The sequence below is a fragment of the Lepisosteus oculatus genome, chromosome 7, assembly GCF_040954835.1.
Source record: "Lepisosteus oculatus isolate fLepOcu1 chromosome 7, fLepOcu1.hap2, whole genome shotgun sequence".
Taxonomy (NCBI): domain Eukaryota; kingdom Metazoa; phylum Chordata; class Actinopteri; order Semionotiformes; family Lepisosteidae; genus Lepisosteus; species Lepisosteus oculatus.
The window spans coordinates 11,734,542-11,757,854 of record NC_090702.1 but is presented as its reverse complement, the minus strand read 5'-3'; the positions used below and the strand labels follow the sequence as shown (position 1 = coordinate 11,757,854).

The following is a 23,313-nucleotide window of genomic DNA, read 5'->3' as shown; positions in this document are numbered from 1 at the left end:
GAATATTGACTGTGAGTAACCAAACATACCAATGGCACAAATGCATTGTTCTCCTAATAAACAGAACATGTACTGTAGGCATCTTCTCTGATTTTCACCAAGCATGATATTCAATAGGTTACCTGTGCTCATTGAACTCTCTCACTAATAAGGTGATTCAGTACTTATGCAAAAGTCAATAGACTGTATCACATCCATCCATCCATTTTCACATGGGGAGAATATACATCCGCCACGCAGACAGCACCCCAGAAACTGAACGCAGGGCCCCAATGCTGTGAGGCAGCAATGACAACCACTATGCTACTGTGATGCCCCTGTATCACATTCATGAATGGTAAATTAATCAAGGTTCAAGTAAGTAATCAGTGTTTAAGTAACATGAACACTGATTCAATTAGATTTTGCTTAACCATTGGCAACAACATATGATTAAAAGTAGATTTCGATGTAAAACGTCAGGCTAAAAAGCATGTATAATGCTATTCATACAGTTGTTAAATAATGCAAGATTATTTAAACAAAATATTCCGCCTCTTGGTATTCCATGGTATTTAGTTGTCGGCAGTGACATTGATTGTATTGTATATGTAGCAGAGCTAGTCTGGGCACGGTGACGTCATCGCCCTCCCTGCACGTAGCAGGGATCTCAGCCGCCTGGGTTGGGGAGGTAAAGAATCGCTACTCCGGAGACCCGGTTTCACGCCCTGGTGTTGCGGGACGAACCGACGGGATGGAGCTGAGAGTAGGTGTGCAATCCCCATGGCAATACGAGGTATTGGGTCTATCTGGCTGTTAACTTCTGGGAGTAGGCATTCTGTGGTGACAGTGTGAGGGGCAATGCTATTTGATGAAAAGCCTCTAATGGCAATTACATTACATGTACATGTGAGAAGACAGTGAAGTTTGGGCATAGGGAATGTGCAACAGAAGCTGTCTCTGAGAGTTTTAGTGTAAAGATGTTGAGGCTGGGCTCCAGAAAGTAGGAGTGTGATAGTGGGACCTTCACCCTGTCAATACAAAACATGAGGTTGGAGAAAGGGTCTAACTAGCTGCAGGCCTCTGACAAAGTGTGAGTTGCGAGTAAAGGTAGTAGTTGCTGGGCATGAGAGAGAAGTGTGCCGGCAGATGCAAGTGAACAGTCTGTGATGCGAGAATGAGGAGACAGCAGATTGTGAAATGAGTGTTATGAGTCTGGGCGTGAGGTTGAGGCGCTGGAGAGTGTTATTAGTGTTGTGATTGTAAGACCCAGCCTGGTGGCGCAAGGTAGAGATATCCCCATCTTGAAGCAGTCCTGGAGGTCTGAGGGCTGAAAGGTAGAAAGTGAGTGAGCCAGTAGCCCTTCCAAGAGAGCTGTGAGTAGAGGAGTGGGAGGCTCTGGGAGAGAAGAGAGAGAAGAACAGGAGGCTCCAAGTGAGATGTCTGTGACATTGAGGGAGCAAGAGGCTCCAAATAAAAGAACAAGCAGGAGGCTTCGTGTATGGTGTCTAGGAGCAATGAGGATTCTAAAGATTATGAGACATCGAAGTGCAGAAAGTATCACGATGAGCAGCAGCCTTGGCCAGTGCCATGTCGGCCGCGCCTGTAAGATATGGAAACCATAGAGTTGGTCCAACCAAACGTGAATGGGTAAGTTCCACTGCTTCTCCTTGAAAGGGATTAGCTTAAGAGACAACGAAGACGCAGAGCTGAGGTTTATGGGTATCAGCGACATGAATTAACCTCAAGATGACTTCTTGGAGGAGATCATGAAAGGATGGTGGTGTGTATGAGTATGAGACTCTGGGCCAGAGAGTCTGTGAGCCGGAGGCTTGGAGAAAGAGTAAGACACTCCTCAGTTCTAGTTGTCCTGATGAGGCGGCCTCTCCTCTCGGAGGAGAATGTGTATAAGGTGGAGTAAAAAAGGTGAAAAGGTTTCCCAACAGTCTGTGAAGGGTGTGCCTACCTGTAAACATTGGACATGTCCCATGGCATCACAATTATTGTTTGAATACTATGAGAAATTATCACTTTTTAGCTTATGAAGCTGGATACACAGAAAATGTCTTGTAAAAGAGTTTGATCTTATTTGATTTTTTTTTCATATCCTTATAATTAAAATTAAGTATTGCCTTTTATTTAATGACAAGCCTCTAATGGCATTTTGGAACAGACATGTAGTCAGTCACCTTGAAATTACATCTACATCTGCCTTTCCTGTGATGCGCATGCTGTATTCCTACAAGTTTTCAATTGACATGCTTTGTACTCTGTTATGTCTTAAGCTAAACACAATTAATCTAATGAGTTACTACACCTCCACTCTGTTTTTGAATGATCATTTTTGTATTGTCAAGGTCAGCATTCCTTTTCAGAATACATCAACATACTCTTTCAATTTACATGTTTAAATAAAGTAATTAAGTTGCAGTCTGCTCATCTATACAAATCTGTTCTAAAAAGTTATATTGTGATTGTTGGGATTTGCTTCATCATAGTATCTGTTATTTATGTTTTGTTCTGAATGTTCATAACTGAACATGCAATTGTTAACATAATAGTTAATAGAGATGTGCAGAAAACAGTAAAAAAACATTTTCTTTATTCAATATTTTTTTCAGAATTAAGCTCCACTAAATTTCAATGCAAACTCAAGCAAGTGCTTTGGCATGAGTATGGAGAACTGAATGTTTGAATAAGACATGACTACTGTATCTCACAAATACAATAGAAAAAATACAATACAAATACAATCAACATGTAAAAACTGCAGTTTCCTAGTACTTCTCCACAAACCAACATCCAAAAAAAACCTGTATAGGTATGAAGCATTTTACCATGTCAGACAAAAAAATATGAATAACCGGTTCACTTTGTGGCTTTATTTGGGATCCTTAAGAAATTGACATTGGAAAGTTGGATTAGAAATGCATTTTGTAACACAATAACCAATGCCCAATATTTGGCAACATCCAAAATTTAAATAAGCAAATGAAAACCAATGTAAGACATCTCCCATAGAGACATCATAGGTTGTACTATGATTTTTTTAAGCTGTGACATTTTTATTCATCTACTGTATTTACCAGAAGTCTCGATACTGTACATAGAAAATTCCACACTGTTACAAACCCAAGAATGTTGGATGACCCAACAAAACATTTCCATTCCCCTCACATCTAATCCAAACTTTTATTTTAAGTTTTATTTTACACTTAAACCTTGGAATCCTTCAGAGCAGACACAGCTGACTAAACCAGCAACATTTCATTGGTAATGTGATGCTGCTGTGCATTAAGGGATGAAATGAGGCTAGTTTAACTTATCTCTCTTAATTACCTGTCTTAGGTGATTGAACTTGAGCTGACTCAGATTGAATTTAAATCTGTAGAACCTCTTCTGAAATCTGAAAAGGCCTGAGTTTATTGCTTACCTTAAGCCTCTACATATGCTCTGCATGCAGCTCACAGTTAAAGGCATCAGAGCTAAGAAATTAAAAGGTGGAACTAATAATCCAGATTGTTTTACACAGTCACGAGAGCGAATGCCTCTGGCTTTCAATTATTTACAGTTTTAAAATGTAAAATGTAGTCTAGCCTATCTTTCATGGGTGTGAGTCTGAGGTTCGGGAAAACTCATAAAATAAATTTAAGGATAGTCAAGTAAAAATATTAATCATCTAAAAATTGCCACAACTAAATACATTCATTGGATATACAAGTATTCTAAGAAAATAATATTAAGAAAACGTGAATTGCTGATTTTATATTTAAGTGAGATCTACAACCATACAGCCTCAGACTGAAGGCTTCTGCTTGGCTATAAATAGGAAGAGTGGAAGTGGCAGTTTGGTGGGTTTTTATTAAACTTTGATAGAACCCAGTGAAGACTGTAATATAACAAAATGACCATATTAGGAAAAGTAAATCATATTCAATAGGGTAAAGAATAATGATTGTTCCCATAGGAGGCACAAATTCATACAGCATAAAAAGAGAGGTTCCACAGTTCCCTAATTCAAAGAATGCAGTACTGTTTTGAAAAAAGTACAAATTTTACAATGTTATTGTTAGCAATGAGAATAAAACATCACCACAAACTGTGAGAACAAAATATCTACATAACTAACACTGTAACAGACTAACAAATTTGAGTAGATAGCTACGTCAGCATGCATAGGCTGTAAAGGCACAGGTGAAGATTTATTCCATGCTGAAAAGAAGAGAGACACATTTCGGCTGCGGAGCCTTCTTCATCCTTCAATCCATTTCCACTACAACCCACTTTGTCTTCCGCTAAATGTTTTTCCAGCCTCTTTGTCATTCCTCCTCCTCCCTGGGCTACTGCCCTTCTCTTATCAAACTGGAATTATCTCTTCGCAGCAATACCTTTTACAAATGCTGTCATTATAATATTCCGAAAGTACAGTATTTTGTCTGAAATTTAACACCTTTTCCTTTGACTCAGACACCACCCAGAGTTAGACTCAGAGACTCCTTCGAAAATATTCCAAGAAATTAATGCTATCTACCATTTTCTCCCTCAAACAACAGATTACTCTGACAACAACATCAAAGAAGCAAATGATTTTTTATGGCTAACAGCACCGCATCATCTTTCTTTTATAACTAACCTTATCAGATCCCTCAATTCCATACCTTAAGAAGGCTCCACAGCTGAAACGTTGTGTCTCTTTTCTTTTTGGAATAAACCTTCACCTGTTCCTTTGCAGACGAATAAATTGTGCAGCCTAAGAGCTTATTTTTGTGAAATTAAGTGTGCTACTGTCAAAGTAGAGAAAGGTGTTTCTTTAGTACTACAGTATAACTGCAAGTTATATCAGCAAGAAGGAAAAAAATATACAATGTCTTCTGAATTACAGTACTAACACTAAATTATGCATTTAAAACTCAGAAGGTAATGACAATGTACTGTACTACACTATATTTTTTAAAGCTTCGTTACCTGCATCATAAAAAGTAATATACTGTACAGTAACTGTGTTAGGTGATCGTAAGGTGATATTGTTATATCACCCTCTGTTGAGGCTTACGTTCCTCTTGCTATACTCTCAATATCAAGAATTTTATCAAGAATCAATATTTCCAAAAGACATTTTCACTTTAGAGTTGGCTATCATGCTAGAATCAGATTAATACTATTATACAGTTCCAAAGACTGATAGATTCTGCTTAGTCAACACTCGTATTTGAAAAGTAGCCCAGTGTTAGTTATTAGCCAGAAGCCAAAATTTATCCATGCATTTCCTCATTCTAACAGCACACATAAAATACTACCTAAATGGAAATACTGTGGCTCAATATGTTGGCCTATTTTCTTGCTTATATTAGGCAATATGTTTATGCTGAGAAAAACAGCAATTTTTTCTGGAATCATCACGATCTGGATCAGACCTTCCCACTAACACTTAAATAACTGAGGAGGGATCAATCTGATTGAACAGAATAGAGAAACAAACACAGTGAAGCAAAGACTGTGAATTGTGTTAATCTATTAAGAATGTATGATGTATTTGTTGTTTAGTTGAATGTCTGAATGCTGACTGAATGCTTTACAGGCAATTTACAATTTAAGAAGATTTCAGTTTTTGTTGTCTGGTTCAGAAGTATTTTGATCATAACCCATAGGTTCCTGTTAAACATGATGCTCTTAGTGTCATTTATAGATATTTAATTAGTGCTATTTTTTAACAAAAGCACACATACTATTATCTTTTTTGGCTGTCAGGGAGCTACCTGTATATTACAAAATCCTTTTGTGGCTCCTTAACATTCACTGTTTCTAATGGTGGAACCTTGCACAGCCACGGACAGTGGCCCTGTTAAGTAGTACATTTCTCACAGAGAATACACAAATATTTTCAGCTGTTCAATCACAGGATCAATCCTTTTACAAAAAAGTAATTATTTTACCACATATAGGGTTAGTTGCTATGTGATGAATATTTCTTGAACTGGTCAGAACAGTTTTTTATTTTTTAGGAAAACAGGAAAGATTGCACCTTGCATGAAAAAATAAACAGAAAGTCAGTTTGCAAAAAATGAAGGGCTCTAACCCTTATATATCTGTGTGTCATTGCAGTAATTTGAAAAAAAAAAATAATCCAAAAAATGCAGAATCCCATAATGGAATGAAACACTTAGATACCACATTAACTTTTAAAAGATAGTTTAATGAGACCTTGTCCTTGTCTTGCTCTGTATTTTCTTTTTGCTACTAATCCTTGCTTTGATTTGATGTGGTCGCAGTCTTTTTTTTTGTTTAAAAATTCAATTGTATTGTATGGATGTGATTGCATTTTGGCATTATACTTTATCTCTGCGCTGTAGTTACAATAAATCTTATCAATAGGAAAATGTGTCCAATGGGATATTAAGTTGTGATAATACAATGTGATGATAATACAAATCAAAACCCAAAACGTAAAATACTGTCTGTTGTATGAGATAAATAGTGCTGCATGCATTGAATAGACTGGCTATAAATGTTTAATTCTGATTTTCAAGAGGCATGTGTGACAGAAACATTTCAATGGGCAATTTAATGTAATTTAATTTAAATTGAGAAAAACTGGGCATTGTAGGAGGCATTATTCCTTAATCTGTCAAACAGAGCTCCTCAAAAGTCTCCCTAGACTGCTTCCTAAAACCCAACCACCCACAAACATCATCTAAGCCCCTCTGATACTGTATTTATATACAGTACACTAATTACACCCAATGTGAGAATGTGGTATAGTATTTACCACCACCAATAATCAATTATCATGCAGTGTATCTAATACACATTTATCTTTGATGGCCTTTAGTAGCAGATTGGCTATTATTACAGTTCCCTCAAAAACTGGCCTTCTACAGCATGGTACAGAAATCCAGCAGTTTGGTGAAAGTGTTACTTCTTTTGATGCCCTTAATGTACATAACATTCATGCTTTAATAAAGATTTTCCTTTGTAAAATATCCTCTGTGAAATAAGATTTATTCAGTCATTTTCTGTCAGTTGAATTTCTTTTATTCCTATATTTTATTTCTTTTATTTCCATTTCTCTCTTCAGATTACTTTTTACAAAAAACATTTTTGTTATCAGACACTTGGCATATATATTGTACTTCACATTGTAGTTCAATTTATTTCCTATGAAAATTTATTTAAATCTAAATTTTACTGTTGGTATTTTATTTACTGTAAGTTGCAAGATAAAAAGGTTTGCATATCTCAAGCCAATTTTAAAAAATATCTCAATATGTGGTAAAATATTGGTATAAAATTACAATCAAGTCCAAACACAGAAAGAAAAAAAACACATTTGTTATACGTATTTGTTATGTTTCAGGTAGCCTAAACACTCCCAGTAATAACCCAGCATACAAATTCCCAGTAACTAAAGTGATGGAAAAAATAATCTATACTAAAACATCTACAAGGTTCATAAGGGATGTCCGATTTATTGTAAGTGTGCTCCTGAGAATAAACTTAACGAAGTCAAGTGTGTCTTACATGGTAGACGTAGGTCAGTAATCCTATGAAAGTGATTGATGTATGTCCCAACCAATACATACAAGAATAACTTGCAAATTGCTTGGCATTGACTGGCAGAGAATATACTCAAAGATCCCAGGGGTGTTCTTTCATTTTATGTGTAAAGCAATAGCCAGAAAAACAAATAACAGTAAGTTGATTCTGAGTGTTCTTACCCGCCTTCCATTGATGTTCGATTGGGAACAATCTAGTGATAAAGCAGCCCAGTGCAGAAGGCTGAATTTAGATTTAGACAGTGTGACAGTAATAATAATAATAATAGGTTACACTTATATAGTGCTTTTCTGGACACTCCACTCAAAGTGCTTTACAGGTAATGGGGACTCCCCTCCACCACCACCAATGTGCAGCATCCACCTAGATGATGCAACGGCAGCCATAGTGCGCCAGAACGCTCACCACACATCAGCTATCAGTGGGGAGGAGAGCAGAGTAATGTAGCCAATTCATAGAGGGGGATTATTAGGAGGCCATGATTGGAAAGGGCCAATGGGAAACTTGGCCAGGACGCCGGGGCTACACTCCTACTCTTTTCGAGAAACGCCCTGGGATTTTTAAAGACCACAGAGAGTCATGACCTTGGTTTTACATCTCATCCGAAGGACGGCGCCTGTTTACAGTATGGTGTCCCCGTCACTATACTGGGGCATTAGGACCCACATGGACCGCAGGTTGAGCGCCCCCTGCTGGCCCCACTAACACCTCTTCTAGCAGCAACCTTGGTTTTTCCCAGGAGGTCTCTCATCCAGGTACTGACCAGGCTCACACCTGCTTAGCTTCAGTGGGTTGCCAGTTGGGAGTTGCAGGGTGATATGGCTGCTGGCCACAATGTGGCGAGTTTGTCGGTTTGTAGAGAATGTCAGAGAATGAAAATAATCTTTCTTAAACACAAAGTGTTCAGTACACCACCCTTGGTGTGTTACTTTTGTAAAGTCCTGAAAAATCTGTGTATCTTCTCACCATACAAAAATGTTTAACATGACTTCCACAGGTGTAGTAGTCTACGTTGCTTATCGCTGCTTTTTTCACAGCTTTTAACAACAAATAGGAGGCGGGCACTTGTGCTCAGATTAGATCAATTAGGTACAACATTTTTTTTCCTAACAGGAGATCCGTACTAAATCCAGAAGCAGAATCGTCAAGTGGCGAAAAAAATGAAATCGGTTGGACTTTTTTTCTACAAGCAAGAAAGGACACTTGGGCAAATGAGTGCAAAGGGGCAGGGGCTTTGCACATCCCTGACTTCTGATAAAATGCAGTAACAGGGCCCAGAGATTTACTCCCATCAACCTGATAAACTACACATACAAAAACAGCGAGCTCTCAACAGAAACTTGTATGATATTTATATTACTGAAATCTATTTAAAAACCAATCCAATCATTAAAACCATAGATAAATATTAACCAACCAACTAAATCAGAATTGCTGATGACAGCTTGTATAAACGAATATTCATTCCAAGCAGGTGACCAAAACTGTCAGTATTCTAGAGCAATTGAGTTTATATTTAAATACAAAACAGAGCTTTTGTTGTCATTTATCAATATAATTAAGATTTTCTTGATCTGAATATTGTTCAGCTTGCACAAAAACCTTATTTTATATTGTTTGGCATTTTGCAAATGTATATTTTTTTCTGAAATATGTTACTTCTTTCGTAAATTTTATAATATACTGTTACTATTTCTAACAATACCATAATAGCTTTTGACAGGACTTTATTTTTTTTACAGAAACCTTTATAAGAAGTGTAACTGCTACTAATTTCAAAACCTGTACTGTAGGTAATTGAGCCAAGTAACTTGTTTTCAACACCAAAATGAAACATGATATAAACTACAGGAAACAAATGATTAATGGTGCTATACTTTATCCAGCCTTTCCTACTCACACTATATTTCACAAAAATATACTCCCTTCAACTTTTGGTCCAATCTCTTTTTCACTCTAGATTGACTCTGCAGCTTTCTTAGTGTTCTCTGTCTTCTTATCCACTCTGTTTCTACTGTTTCCTTCTCCACACTCTCCTGCCTCTTGTTTTGGCTCTTTCTCCTTCTTTATGCTACTATAGTAAGCTATCATACCTAAAAACTTCATAACTGCTTCATTCTAATCACATGCCAGCACCTTCTCAAACCCCCCCCCTGTTTAGACTGTACATTTCATTTCTATGATTTCCATTGTATCATCTGTGCCTTATATTGGTATTTTAGACTGTCTTATGTCACTGGTTTCCAAGTCTTCTTGTCTTTGATATGGGACATGTGAAATGAGTATTGACATGGTGAAGTAATGAAAGTAATGAAAGACTCTTGAGAAAGGGCTAAACATTTTTAAAACATAAAAAAACACAAAAGAGACTATGGGAGCAAAAATTAGGGCATATTTGCAATCTGGAACATCAGGACCCTCGTAGACTATGAGAACTCTGTACAGCAGTTCTAGCCCAAGAACTCCACACATATGACACTATAATTTCAGCTCTGAGTATTACCCATTATGAGGAAGGATGGGAAGCTCAAGAAATATAGAAGTGAATATAGATCTTCCAGGAAGTAAAATCTGACAAAGAATATTGAATCCACTCTTCATCTCAAATTAATATAGAACAAAATGCCTTTATAATTTCTGCATATGCTCCTGGTCTAGATTTTTATGCAAACTTCACTAAGTTATTTGTTGAATCCTAGTTGAGTTTCTAGAAGCCTAGTTTCTTCTCCTCAAGTCTTGCGCTGTTCTCCTGCTTTCTACAGTATGTGTGTGTGCATTTTATCTAAACTTATCTGCAGTCTCTGTTAAATATTGATATTCCCATATGGCTGACCTAACTAACAGAGAGTTAGTTTAGCCTGCGTTAACAGGTAGTACATTATAGTCTCAACATCTGCAAATGTTGATTAGCTTATTTGCTTTTGCTTCACTTTCCAAGCCAGATCTGGTTCTGGGTCAGTCCAGCATCTTCTCAGTTTCAGTACTACAGGGCCAAGCTATACTCATTAAAACGATTAGCTGCCTGGAGGGGGGGGGGGGGGGCATCCATTTGGGCCGGGACCCCCAGAGGTTTATTTTCTCCCAACGGGAGTTTTTGTCTTACTCTCCACAGTGCCCACATGGATTCGTTGAGTGGTAAACAGCGCTTTCAGTCCTGTTCCAGAGTCCATAAGAATCCAAGCAGCTAGTCCCTTATTACTGTACTTAACTCTGCTTCGGATACCAAGAGGTTACACGTCAACAGGTTTACACACCTCAGCATTAAAGCACTACAAATTCAGTGGTTATAGTAGGCCAAGACGTTGCCGTTTACCTCCGTCCCTCATTCGATTCACAGTATGAATAAAGCGAAGGAGTCTCCAATTTCCATTGCTGCTTTTTGGAGCACAATTGGAGACATGGGCCCTTATCCATTCAGATAACACCGCCATTTATAGTCAATTTAATAATACCAGTGACTTCCTTTCCGTTTTACAAAGTACTCGCGAATCCAGAGCAATTGCGGATGTTTCTTCCAACTCAAGGCTGCCTCCTTGCTGCTCAATGCATATTTATTTTAATAAGCAACTCGCCTAGGTCATCGTAAGCATTCCTTCCTTACATACAGTAACCCTAAGCAAACACTCCCCCCGCTTCTATCCAACTTCTGCGATGACCCACAATTCACACCATGAAATCTTCCCACCTCCTCCATGTTTTCGTAATTCTGCATTGGTGGTTTGGGTCCCGCTTGGTTCTTTTAGGGGTCCTGGCCTCCTTGTCCTATGGCCAGGAGGTCAGCCCACAGCCAAGCAGGTTAGGCCAAAATTTCGCTCCATGATTCTTTAATCTTGGGTGTTGTTATTTCTAGTGAAATGGAGTTCATAACGAAGTTTGGGAGGGATGACAACATCCAAGTTCAATCGGATTTAGCTGTCAGTAATTAGCAATCGCTCCTGACATCCATTCCTCTCCCAAACGCTATAAATACCTACGGGATCCCTATCTTTCTCTCTTGCATGTCGCTTGCATCCCACATTCACCCCATCTCCATCCTGCAGCTACCCCTTGGTCACCCTGCATGGGGGTCCTGCCCTCCTTATCCTCTGACCGGGAGGTCAGCCCTCAGCCAAGCGGGTTAAGCCAAAATTTCACTCCATGGCGCTTTAATCTTGGGTGTTGTCATTCCTAGTGAAATGCAACTTTTAAATTAGCAGCGCAACAGACAGGGATTGTGAGAAAAATGTAGCTAGTGAGTAAGCCTCTCTCTGCTGCCTGCTCAAGTGCCCATTACCCTGAATCCACATCTCAGTGTTCTTGTTTTTATATTGTAACAAATAGTCTTAGTTCAATGTCAGCAGGATGGGAAATGACTGGCTGGAGGCATCTTTATGGGTTCTCTGAAAGTTTTGTTGCCCATTTCATTACATTGGGACATGATAATCATTGAGGCAGAGAGAGAAAGTGCAGGCTGGAGCAGGCTGGAGGAGGAGGGATTGTGTTATTTTAGCTGATAACTAAGTTTTGATTACTGATTATTTCTTTTAAATTACCAGTGTTATTTAAATTAACTTAATTACTTTAATTATCATATAAGGAAAGGTTACTTGCTGTAAGGCTCTGTAGCCAAAAAATAAGATAAGATGGACCTTATGCAAAACATGCGAGAGACCTCTCATATAGAGTGAGAGAGAGAAGGGAAAAGGACACGGAGAAATAACCAGGTGTACTTAGCCAAATCGGGGATCAAGAATTGTCGTCAAGTTTCAGTCACAGTTCAGAAAACCGTAGGATCAAAATTACAGCGATAGTCAGGAGTCTCTTGGAAAGCGAGGAACAGGAGCTCCACTGATGAAACAAATACTGAGCGCTGAGATGATAATAGTGAGCCCTTAAGTATGCTGGGAGGCAGAAGGTGAGGTGAAGGGTGAGAAGTGCGATTGGATGATTAGTTAATGCGCCAGTGTTTGCGGGAAAGTGTCTGATTATCTGTGGTCGTTCACCATGAAGAGATTATGCAGTATACACACAGATATCTCCTGACACAATGTACAGAATGTGTAGATCCAGAATTGGTCTTATGAGTCACCTTTGCGATCATAGAAGATGATCATCCTTTTTGAGGATAGCATGAGGGATAGCTAATGATTATGTGACAATATTCATTAGCTATCTGGGTTTTATACCACTTTTATAGCACTTTAATATTTTACAGCTCATTGATTTTAAGTCACTTTGGAAAGAGGTATCAAGTATATACATTAATCATCACCAACATAAAGGTTTGTGGTCACAGGTTAAATATTGTAGAGGTTATCATGTTCAATGTAATATTTCCAATTGATTTAATTATCTATTACTATTAATAGTAGCAATATAAATTACAGAGAATAAATTAGAATACCACATTTCTTTGTCTTCAAGAAAATAAAAAAGTAACAGCAGTGGTAGGTGTACTAAAATCACTACAACCATCAACCATCCTCAACTCTGAATATCAACTTCTTCCTTCTGGCAAACATTTTAGGGTTCCCAAATGTAAGTCAAACTAATACAAACACTCCTTTGTTTCACTATCCATGAAAGCTGTCAATGCAAATGTCAACGATAAATACACTTTTGACTCTTACAACCCACTTGAGTGCAATATGTTTTGTGATGTGTTATAAATGTTACATGTTGTTATGTGTTATACTCTACATGTGCAATAGAATGATGTGCAATGTTTTTCTTATTTTTTGTAATAGTATAATGTGCAATGTTTTTCTTCTCTCTTTTTTTGCATTCATTCTATTTAGATGTAAAATACAGTCCTGGGTGTCCATAAAAAAATTCCCTCAGGGGACAATAAAATTTTATCTTATCTTACAACATGTTTACCCATATGTTGATAGGTGCAGGTGCGTTAAACCTAGTAGCACTTACACATTGAAAAGGTTGAGCCCAATCCTGTAGAGACGCTTGCGCATGACATCAGTGGAGAGGGTGGGTGACTTGCAGCTGGCTGGGTTCTCACAATGGTAGCGGGGAAGACTGAGGATCATAGCCTGTAATGCTTCTTTTGAGGAGACTTCAGAGGTCGACTTGGCTGAGGTGGAGGTGCTGCTGCTGCTCATTTGCTCTGAGCTGTTATCTGCAGTCTCTGACTCACTGCGCTTTACCTCCACCACTTCCTGGTTTTCTTCGGGCTCAGCCACCTCCAGTTTTTGCAGGGCCAGCTGCTGCTCTAAGCTGCTCTCCTCTTCACTGGGTGGGGGGTCTGGAAACTCATTTTGATCTTCACTGGAGTCTGGGTCATTTCCATCTTGGGGGTCCTCTTGAACTGATTCTTGGGGCTCCTTGGTCTCTCTGCCTTGCTGGAGACAATTACTTAGTGAAAGAGAAGTGGACTCCATCACTGAGGAGGACATGTGGAAATTCTGGTTATCTATTTGCACTGTCACATCCCGGAAAGCCATCATTAATGTGCTCCCACTGTGGGGCAAGTCAGAAGTTTCACCCTCTTTTTTCTCCTGATCTGAAGCATCACTCAGACCCACCTCTCCAGCCCCTACTCCAGGTGCACCTGTTTGAAAGGTTTCTGTAAACTGGTAGGTGCCACCATCTTGCAAGGAGCACATTGTCTTCAAACTCCAGGTGCTGAGGGCATCATCGATGGACTTGGCCAGGGACTGGACCTGCTCAGTGAAGGAGTCCTCCAGCTCAGTAAGAGCCCCGCTGATGGTGGCGGGGAGTGATGGAGAGCGCACTAGTGGGATGCCCACAAAGTTGTAGCCTTCAACTAGAGCTTTCTCCGCAGAGAAGCCTTCAGTGTTCTGCACACGAACCTTGCGCAGAGAGATACGCCGTGGCAGTCTGCTCTCCAGGAGGGAATTGCGGATCTTCTCAAAGTTCTTGCTGAGCTGGTACTGTCGGAAGGCAGTCTGGATTTTGCAAGCAGCACGCCGAGAGATCAGATGGCCCCCATATTTGTGCTCTAACATTTCGATCTGGGGAAGAAGACAGAAATGGGAAATTCATCAATACAGAATTAAGGAAATTCTTAAGCTTTATACTCAATGGCAAATAGAGTGGTAACAATGTTCAAAGCAAAGATGGCCTTTTTACAATGCATTCTTACAAATGAGAATAGTAATCTTTAGGTGTCACATCATTAGCAATATTTTGAATTATGGCTGAACACAAAAGGGTTTAACAATCCAGTTAAAATTCAGCTTCATTATTACAGTAAATGACATCAGAATTACCACAGAGATACTACACTCAAAGACTTTCTGTTGGCATTGTTGCATCACAGACAAGCTAAATAACAGACTGCTAGGCAAAATTCTTCCGCGATCAATAAATCTTTCAAGTTTATTTCTGAATTAAACTCAAGGAAGCATAGCTTGTTAGTTCATTATTAAGGCTTTCAATTTTCTATTTTCTATTTCCCCAGCTCTGTGGAGCATGGAAGATAAATATCAAGAATTGAAAAACAGAACTTAGAATTAGAAAGACTCTCAGAGAAAGAAATATTTGCCAGAAACAGTGTGCACAAATTCATCTTCCGAGATAAATGTGCTGCATGTTACAAGGATAAGAAATTGAGTCCCTGTCCATTTTTAAAGAAAATGTAAGTTCTCTCCTGTTTTTTGGCTTGATTTCACACATATGCTTAGGCATTCTGTTTTCTTTTATGAGATGCACTGACAAAATATCTCTAATTAACCAGGCATGGCCACCTCTACAACTTTTAAATAAGGATAACCCCAGAATTACGTCCAAAGGATGATGTGATAATGCGTATAAATGAGGAATGATGTGGAAGCAATAGTTAGGGCTCTTTTCCAGATGGGACACTGCTGGAGTAGCCTTGGGCAACACAAATAAATAAGATCATTAGAACATATGAGAGGACATTTGGCCCATTTGGTTCATTTGTAGTTAGTGAACTTCTTTATATTTAGCAGTGGAGCACAAACCAGAAGACACAAATGGAAAATAAGGGAAAGAGCCTTTTCAAATAGAGTACAGGAGACTCTTGTTTTACACAATGTGCTGTGGAAGTCAAACTACCCAGCCATTTTATTAAAGCTAATATTTTATAAACTGGCTAGATGAGAACCTAATTATGGCTTACTTAGATACCAACAATCAAATCAGTTAACTAATTTGGCCCAGTGGCCTGCTGTAGTTTACAATGTTTCATATGCTCTTAAACACTGTAGTTTAAGTGTTGCGTGGTGTGTCCAATTGGAAGTTGGTAAATATTGTACAGTATATTCATTTTAACATTCTTCTTCTTAAGATAGAAAGATAAGAAGTGGTTGTCCTTCATTTATGTTCTTCATTTGTCAGATATCTTTTTTGACAAATGTTAATTGCAAACAAAAGAATTAAGATTTCATTGAAATTTATTATCCCTACACATTTGATTATTTAAAAGTAGATCTTTATTATTTTAGATTTTCTCAGTAAACTCTGTTTGAGTAAGATTGCTTTTTATCTAACATTATCTACAAGGACATGTTTTGTTTCTTAAGTAACAAACAATAAAATAGGGGAGAGACTTTCTATCTGCAATTTTTCTTTTTATTGCTTGAGAGTGTTAAAAGTATATCCACTTTGTTTAAGTCAAGGACCGGTGAGTAATGATTATGCCTAAAATACTTCTCAAGTACATCCCTTATAAGAACAGCGATAAAAGCAAACTGAAATGCTCTAACTTTTCATCATTATTAATCAGATTTAAATGTCTAAATATTTGATCAATTCTAACAAATACCATATTTATAATAATCACTTTCACTTTACTCTAACAAAATATCTTTGTTAGGTAGTGGTTAAAAGCTCTCCAAATTTCTCCTCCCTTTTAATGTCATCACTTAATAATTATTTATTTTGCTTCATATTTGTTCACAATCATACAACTTCCTCACACTTACCCTCATCATTTTCATTACATATTAAAACCTTTCATGAGATTTATTTAACAATCAACAATATTCAAATACATAGAAATACAAATACATATAATGGATTTAATCAATTATCTATTAAAATAAATAATTGTTAAATGGAAATATTTTATCACATTCTCATCAAACCCTTAATTCCAAATTATTGAATGTACAGCTGGAGCTCACATCCTAGTGCCATTTAAATTCATTCAAACACAGTGAGCACCTGAGGGCTGAATTTCCGGCCTTCACTTAGTGTAATATGTTCTGGAAGCACTAAAAACCTGGAAAGCAATTTCCTTTACTTAAAGACTGACTTTGTATCACTGTAAAGGTTTTCCCATAGCACTGTGTGAATATAAAGCCATGGATATAAAGCCAGCCACCAGAGACCCTCAAAATCAAGCACTGAAGAGAAAGCCAGAAAAAGATGCCTCTAGAATGCTATCAACAACAGTAGCTTAAAACAAAAACGTTTTAAAGAATACAACACACTTAGTCAATCACTCAACCACTATTATTGCATAAATTTAACTTCTACAGCATCACTGTACATTAAATGACAAAAAATAAGGATGAACTGTGAAGTGGATAGATCATTACTAGTCAGCAGTGGACAGTTACAGTAAGTTGATGCAGCATCATGGATTTAAAACCTTTTTCTAACAGCTCTCAGCGTCCACTGTGAGTTTTTTTCTAGACAGTTACGCCTTTTTTAGGTACAATAGTGATAACAAGTTCAAATTGAAAAATAATACTAGGTTATAGAATGGAGAAATACATTTTTTTAATTTTATAGAATTAACCTAAATGGACAAAAACATAAATGCTGGCAGTTTGCTTCAGCAAAGTGTCTTTTTATAGTAAGCACCATCCAAAAGTATGTCGCAAAGAGATCAAATAATCAAATAAGTCACAGCAATAAGTCACAGTCCAATTAGAGAGCACTAAAATGGGTAACTAAGCAATATATTCTCAGAAATGAGATTTTAACAAATCTTGAACATGATGCAAGAATCCATTCAAATCAAGCTTAATTTAGAGCATGTTTAAATTTTAAACATTTTTTCTTGACGTTGATCAATGTTGGTAAAAGTGCATAAAGCACTTTTATTGCAGAATCAGCTACTCAATCATTGCCTCTTCCTGTTTCTTTGAAATAAAGCAAGTTAAATTTGACTCGGCTACAGATGCTATAATAAGCCATATCTGTATACTGTATGTCCAACAAGATGCCATTTGTCTACAGTATATTACACTTTATTTTTTCAGTAATATAACGTTTAAATTAACAGTGACCAATTTTATTTGTGTTGTCTTGTACACCCTCCTAAAATGTAGTTGACCAGGCATTTTTATTAGGAACAATAGCATCTTACATTGTAAATAGGCTTTTACAACAAAACTAGCTTATTTCAATTAATCAATTAATCATTTGAAAATCCTACCAATGTCTATAGTTGACTGTGATGGCAATTTGTCACAAATTTCCTTTTAGCTGCATATTTTCAAAAGCCAGACTAAACCTTCTTGTTACAGTCTGCTACAGTATATACTGTGTGATCTAGCATGAAATAATAATGCACTTCTGATTCAAAAGCTGCTACTACTATAATAGCTATGTATTCACACTTAGCAGCTTTTATCAGCAAATAATTGTAAACAATGTGAAGTGGGATCTTTTAGTAACTTTTGCAGGTGTCATCAGTACTTCTTATGTGGCTCATAAGCACTAGAATAATGATGGACTTGTGCTTTCAATCTTCCTCAAAGTGTTCTGAGTAGATAAAATGCTAATTTGACTCAATATTTGCCATTTAAACCTTTAGGATTAACCTTAAATTCATGAATGCTGTACTCTACCCACATTTGCGAGATAAAAATACCAATCTTCCTATTTATAAATGCTCAAGACAACACATGGTAGGAGAGACATACTGTAGGTCAGTGATCTTGTAGCTGCATTGTAAATGCTCTATTGATTATGTCAACTGGTTGGAGATAATTTGCCAGAATTAAATTCCATGTCGCATTCCCCTTAGTCCCTGAAATGAATGAAATCCCTTTCCCACATTATTTGCTATCCATTCATTCCATTGATTAGCTGTGTAGAGTGAAAGGTCCAGTATCTGAACTGATTTAAAAATGCAGTTTGAAAGAGTTAAATGTTTGTATCACTATTGTTTATATAAAGTAACTTAAACTAGTGTTATATCCTAAATATACCTCATAGGTAATTATTACATTAAATTATTAAAGTATTATTATATTATGTCAAATGTTTTGAAGGAAACTGTCATGATGTCATCAGCTTTCAATAAGGCCAACAGTAAACAATAGATTTAATAAGTATTAATGAAAATCAAGTTTCCTTGTTATATGTTGTGTAGTACATAGTATTGTATAGTAAATAAGATGCTACAGTATGTATTAAAAGTCCTACAGCAAAAAGCAATGACTGCACATTGTTTTTTTTTACAAACTTTTCTAAATTTCAACAACTTATGTACAGTATTGAACTTACCAGGAAAAAAAAAGATCTTGTAATGTGAGCTAAAACATTACATTTCTTTCTCAGATGTGATGCTGAGCAGTGACACACAGTAATAGCTCTAAAATCATTCTTTTGGTTTAATGCTGTAAGATGAGCAAATATTTCAGTTTTTTATAGCTTTATACTTAATGCACATTCTTAAACATAGTTTATTCAAAATTTAAGAGCTTTTTACATTTTAAAAATTTGTTTTTAATTTCTCAAATACAGTATTAAGTGAATGTTGCTTTGCCATTATTTACCTTACTATCAACAGATAATACAGTATCTTTAATTATGTAGATTTGTTTTTTGTTATTTCATAGTCATCTAAGCAAAACTCATAACAGAAAACATGAGATGTTAAAGAGGTCAATTCAACTAGGAAATTAAGAATGGATATACTGTTGTAGGGAAAAATTATTAATTGTAGCAGTAAATCACAAAGTTGATTCTTTTGATGGCTTTAGAATCCAACCATGCGACATAACTCAAACAACGCACACACACAGGTACTAATACACAAGGATACATTTATTAATACATAGAATATGCATATAAACCTAACAGATCTTATCGAGAGGGTTATCAGAATACAAAAGATATATATTCAGTCAGTTACAAAGTGTTACACATATCAAGAGGACATACGTTCAGTATATCATTCATTAAGACCGTTTCATAAATGAACTTGGTTATAACTTCTACATTAGATACTCAAACAAGTACATAACTCTTATGAATTGAATTGATATCAACTGGTTGGGATAACAATTGAATTCTCGAGCTGTAATGCAGTGAAGTTGAATACTCATCCAATTTCTGGGGATTCAGATCTCCTGCGGGCACAAAGAAACAGTTGCAGGCTGTTGCTGTCCAATCCGCGCTCTCTGGCTCCGTGCCAGGCTGTGCTGTGCGGCTTGCGACGGTGCGCTGCAGATGCTCACTGACCGGCTAGTTAGTGAAGTTTGTGCACAGGAGAAAAGATGACTGTGGGTCCCAGCAAGTCAGGAAGAGGACCGGTTCGTTCCTGATGAAGAGCTAGTTCTGAATAGTAATTCAGCTGTCCACAGTTCCGACCTGTTCACGAGGCCTGCTGCTGTTGCTAACCTCGGGTGGATCCTCTGGTTATTCTCTGGCAACCTCCGCTCTAGACTCTTAGAACAAAGGAAAGTTCTGGCACTCGGACACACTGGCCGTTCCGTGGTTGTCCGGGTCTCAGGATGGTCTCAGGATGGTCAGGAGGCGCGGTGCGAGAATGTCCTGCCCTTGGGAGCCTTCTGCTCCTGGGCCATCCTGCCCTGGAATTCTCCTTCGAATTCCCTTTAGAATAGTCCACAGAATTCTCCTGAATCCCTTCTGAATCTTATTGAATCTCACAGGCTCTCTGTGTTGCCTGTTTTTACCTGGAGGAACTTCAGCTCATTGATTGGCTGAAAGTTCCATGGGCATCAGAGTCCCACGTGGGTTACTCGGCCCTACCAGTCCCTGATTGGTTGATCAAGGTGAGATATGAGTCACTTAGTCCTGACACTTAGTAATGCAGTCCAGATGTCCAACTGGCACTCCCTAGACAGATAGGCGCCAATGGATGACCATTGATCATGATAGCCAGGCTTAGCTAAGTGCATCCCCCTTTGGGAGCTGTCTTTATCAGGAAAACATCTTGCATGAATAGTTTCTCTGTGGCTGCACCACAGAGATGAACAGAGAAATGGGGCCTCATTTGGGAAGCTCAGAAACACTTAATTCTGCCTTATTATTAAGCCTCGCCGCTACACTGTAAATCAAAGAAAGAAACGAATTGATCCAAAGATCTCTACCAGCAATTTTGAAATATACCTGTACCACATTTTCATCTTCAGCAACATGTCAGGGAAACTAGTTCTATAATCCTACAACCATTTCATATAAAAGTGCCTCCTGTTTTCAATTTTAAATGTACTATGCTACCCTCTAGTTTCCAATGGTGCCCTTTGATTTGTGTTTCACATTTTATTCTGAAGTGCATAGGATTGATTTCTGCAATGCTTTTAAGGATTTTGAATACTTAAAATAGGTCTGTGTCTGAGAAATAACATTTTAGCCTCTTAGCATACTGTAGGTGTCAGCATTTGAGCCCAAGAATGTAGCTAGTCTTCTCTGAACTGACTGAAATCAGTCATCTTTTAACAATGATTTCTGTAAACTGATTTTACACTTTTAACTACAGTATATATCTGTACAGTATAGATAATTCTGTTGATGTTTTATTACTACCCCATATTGCCTAGCTGATCACAATGTGTCTACATAAACACCTAAATCTTTCTTCATTCACATTTTATATTTGTAGTTATTGTTTTTGCTACCTGTATGGAACAACCTACATTCTACAGTTTACATTAAATGTAAGAGGTGTTTGAGGGCAGTGGAGTGTAGTGGTTAAGCCTTTAGGTGTAACGCCATGCCCCCCGAGGATTCAGCATTCCACCTTGCATTCCCGCACGGTTCACAATTAGCCTTTTACCCTAGCCTGTTTAATGCTGTTTCACACTCTCACCTGTGCTCAGTATTAGATTTTTCTGTTAGAGCTACCCCATCTTCTTGCGATTAGTTATGTCTTCATTTATGGCTTCCTGACCCTGGTTTGTTCTCCGACTACGTCTCCTGGTTATTGTTCTGGCTTAGACTCTCGATTTACGGCTCTGCTTCTGATTTTGTACTTTTGCATCAGTTTGTTTTCCTTTGGCTTTCGGACCTCGGACTGTTTTATCAACTACGCCTCTGAAGTACGTCCTGATTATTCTGCATGGGGTCCTCATTAATATTCCGTAACACTAGGTTTATATTTTCTGTGCTCTGGGTTCAAGTCCACGAGAAGACATTGCTTGTTGTTGTTCAGGCAAGAAATGTTTCTCTATTTGAGCCAGTCCATCCAGCTGTATGGCATTGACCTGAATTTTTGGTAGGCTCTGCAATTGACTGTAGTCCTGTTTGAGGAAAAGCCATGTGCTCTATTTGTTTAATAGGCTAGCACTGCAGGTGTTGCACCTGTTTGCTCAGTCCTAAAGTTGATTTACCGTACAATAAGTCTTTTTTTAATATTCTTCACCCATTCTGCATTGTTTTTTAATGGTCCTAGTTTGGTATCATCTGTGAATTTATTATTAAGCTCTTAACAACCAGACAAACAAGGCTGCACATGCAAGATGCCAATCACACCTTACCTACCAAATGTAATTATTGTATTGCTTTGTACAAACACATGCAGAAAACACCCGAGGAATAGAACCCAGAGCGGCAGCACAGTGAGGCAGCACTGCTAACCACTGCACCACTGTGACATCCCCTATTGATAACAATATGTTAAAAAGTAAACATACTAGTGAGCCATTCCAGAGTTCTTAAAAAGCTTCATTAGTTACATAACTGAGCTCTCTGTAATTGCTTATTTTCTTTTCTCATGATTACTCAGCTCATTTCTTCTAGTGATCTCTCAGGTGTGCCTAGATCTCAACCTTATAAAGGACAACCAAAGTAACAAAGATAATACTGATCAATCAATAATCCAAAGTAACAGCTAGAATATAATTTATATAATATTATATTTTTTCTAATTATTTGCATGACTTGCCTCTAGCCTCCTACAGTAGTTTGGGAGTCTTGTGAGTATTGTGGTAAATCACAATAGGTGTTAAATACCGATGCACAATAAAAATGAAATATGTACTTTGGAGGTCATAACAAAAGATCAGAAGAAACTTAATTATCATATCCCAAGAATTAAAGTAAAGATTTTTTTACTCAAGCGCCTCTCAGCCAAACCCTACTTCCAACAACCCTTTACGTTACTTTTTAGAGCGTGTCTTGTCCACATGACCAAACTCTTGTACCTGTAACCAGCTGGGTTCAAGCCAAATGTCCTAGATCTTCATTCAAATGTAGTCAAGAAATGATATTGAAATATGGTTTCACAGATGTGATGGTCATGGTCAATGTGATCACCCTTTGCCTTAACAGACATCACCTGTTTTGAAAAAAGACTTTCTTCACAGCTCTGGCGAGTCTTGTTTCATTTTAAATCTTGTGAGCAACTTGAAGCAAATCATCTTATTGCATAAGCAAACTCTGTTACAGATAATCTTCCTTTAATAATGATGAAAGCAGTACATTTTTGTTACTTGTTACTTGGTTATCTGGTCCTGCCTTCTGCTGAAGACCATGGCTTTTTGTGGGCTTTAATTACAAAGCATGGTACAGGTTAATTGGCAGTTTCAGCTACGGTCAACAGAAAGATAACACATGAAAATAAATCACATTACTCACACCAAGTACTGTAAAATC

The 23,313-nt window shown here is 37.6% G+C and overlaps 1 protein-coding gene across 2 annotated transcripts in view; it reads right to left on the bottom strand.

Annotated features, from left to right (window-relative positions):
- Positions 1-23,313, bottom strand: part of iqsec3b (IQ motif and Sec7 domain ArfGEF 3b) — a 229,543-nt gene that overhangs the window by 79,429 nt on the left and 126,801 nt on the right. For both annotated transcript variants that reach the window (XM_015353122.2, XM_015353123.2), the window contains exon 4: positions 13,438-14,501. In XM_015353122.2, the coding sequence (XP_015208608.2) occupies positions 13,438-14,501 (1,064 nt within the window). The remainder of the gene's footprint in view (positions 1-13,437; positions 14,502-23,313) is intronic.